The 1,421-nt window shown below is 45.3% G+C and overlaps 1 protein-coding gene across 1 annotated transcript; it reads right to left on the reverse strand.

Moving 5' to 3' along the window:
* Window positions 1-533: 533 nt before the first annotated feature.
* Window positions 534-1,421, reverse strand: LOC102287265 (olfactory receptor 10N1). Its single transcript, XM_005902687.2, has one exon. The coding sequence runs from the start codon at window positions 1,419-1,421 to the stop codon at window positions 534-536; it is 888 nt and encodes a 295-aa protein (XP_005902749.2).

The raw sequence follows: 1,421 nt of genomic DNA on the forward strand, positions 1-1,421 counted from the left end.
AGTTTGGAGGAGAATGATACATGTATATGAATGGCAGAGTCCCTTTGCTGTTCACCTGAAATTATCACAACATAGTTGACTGGCTATACTCCAATAAAAAATAAAAAAAATTAAAATAAAGCAAACAAAAAAGAAGAAATAGATTATCTTATGTGCAAAGAAGAAGTAGAGAAACAGGTATAGAATAGACCTATGGACACCAATTCGAAAATGGGGGGTGGTGGTGGGATGAATTGGGAAATTGGGACTGACATATAAATACTATTGATATTATGTATAAGATAGATAACTGATAGGAACCTACACTGTAGCACAGGGAACTCTACTCAGTGCCCTGAGGTGACCTAAATGGGAAGGAAATCCAAAAAAGAAGGGATATATGAGTGTGTATAAAGAACCTGCCTGCCAATGGAGGAGATACAGGAGACACGGGTTTGATCCCTGGGTTAGGAAAATCCCCTGGAGTAGGAAATGACAACCCCCTCCAGTATTCTTGCCTGGAGAATCCCATGGACAGAGGAGCCTTGTAGGTTTTAGTCCATGGGGTTGCAAAGAGTCGGACATGACTGATGCAGCTTAGTACATGGTGAGACAATATTATTTAATATTTGCACCGTGGCACTGAGAAAAGGGTTGGGTGTGGGCTGCAGATAGATGAAGATTACAGGCCCATAGGCACAGAGAATGGCAGTGAGGTGGGCACTGCAGGTAGAGAAAGGTTTCTGCCTGCCCTCTGCCGAACGGATCCTCAAAATGGCAATCCCAATGTGTGTGTAGGAGACACAAACACTCAACCAAAGCATTAAAGCCAGAAAGCCAACATTAGTGGAACCCACTCTCTGGGCCAGGGAGCTATCAGCACAAGCCAGGGGTAAGACAGCAGGAATGTCACAGAAGAAGTGGTCCACCCGATTGGGGCCACAGTAGGGTAGCTGAAAGGTAAAAGATGTCAAGATAGTGGCATGAAGACAACCCACCAACCAGGCTGCCAAGACCAAACCAACACAGACTCCAGGTCTCATGATGAGCATATATCTTAGTGGGTGACAGATGGCAACAAAACGATCATAAGCCATCACAGAATAGAGGCAGCCTTCCGTAGAACCCAGGAAATGATAGAAGAAGAGCTGAACAGCACATCCCTTATAAGATATGGCGTGGCTCTGGCCAGAGAGATAGAATAGCATCTTGGGACAGGTGACAGAGGGGAACAGCATGTCCAAAATCGATAGGAGTCCCAAGAAGAAGTACATGGGAGTGTGAAGGGTCGAGGAGGAGACAATTGCTAGAAGAATGAGCAGATTTCCCAGCAGGGTGAAGAGGTAAATAAATGAGAAGATGCCAAGGAGCACAGTCCCCAGTCCCTGTGTCTGAGGTATTCCCAGTAGGATGAACTCATTCAGCTCTGTGTGGTTCCTCAT

This window comes from Bos mutus, chromosome 29, assembly GCF_027580195.1.
Source record: "Bos mutus isolate GX-2022 chromosome 29, NWIPB_WYAK_1.1, whole genome shotgun sequence".
Taxonomy (NCBI): Eukaryota; Metazoa; Chordata; class Mammalia; order Artiodactyla; family Bovidae; genus Bos; species Bos mutus.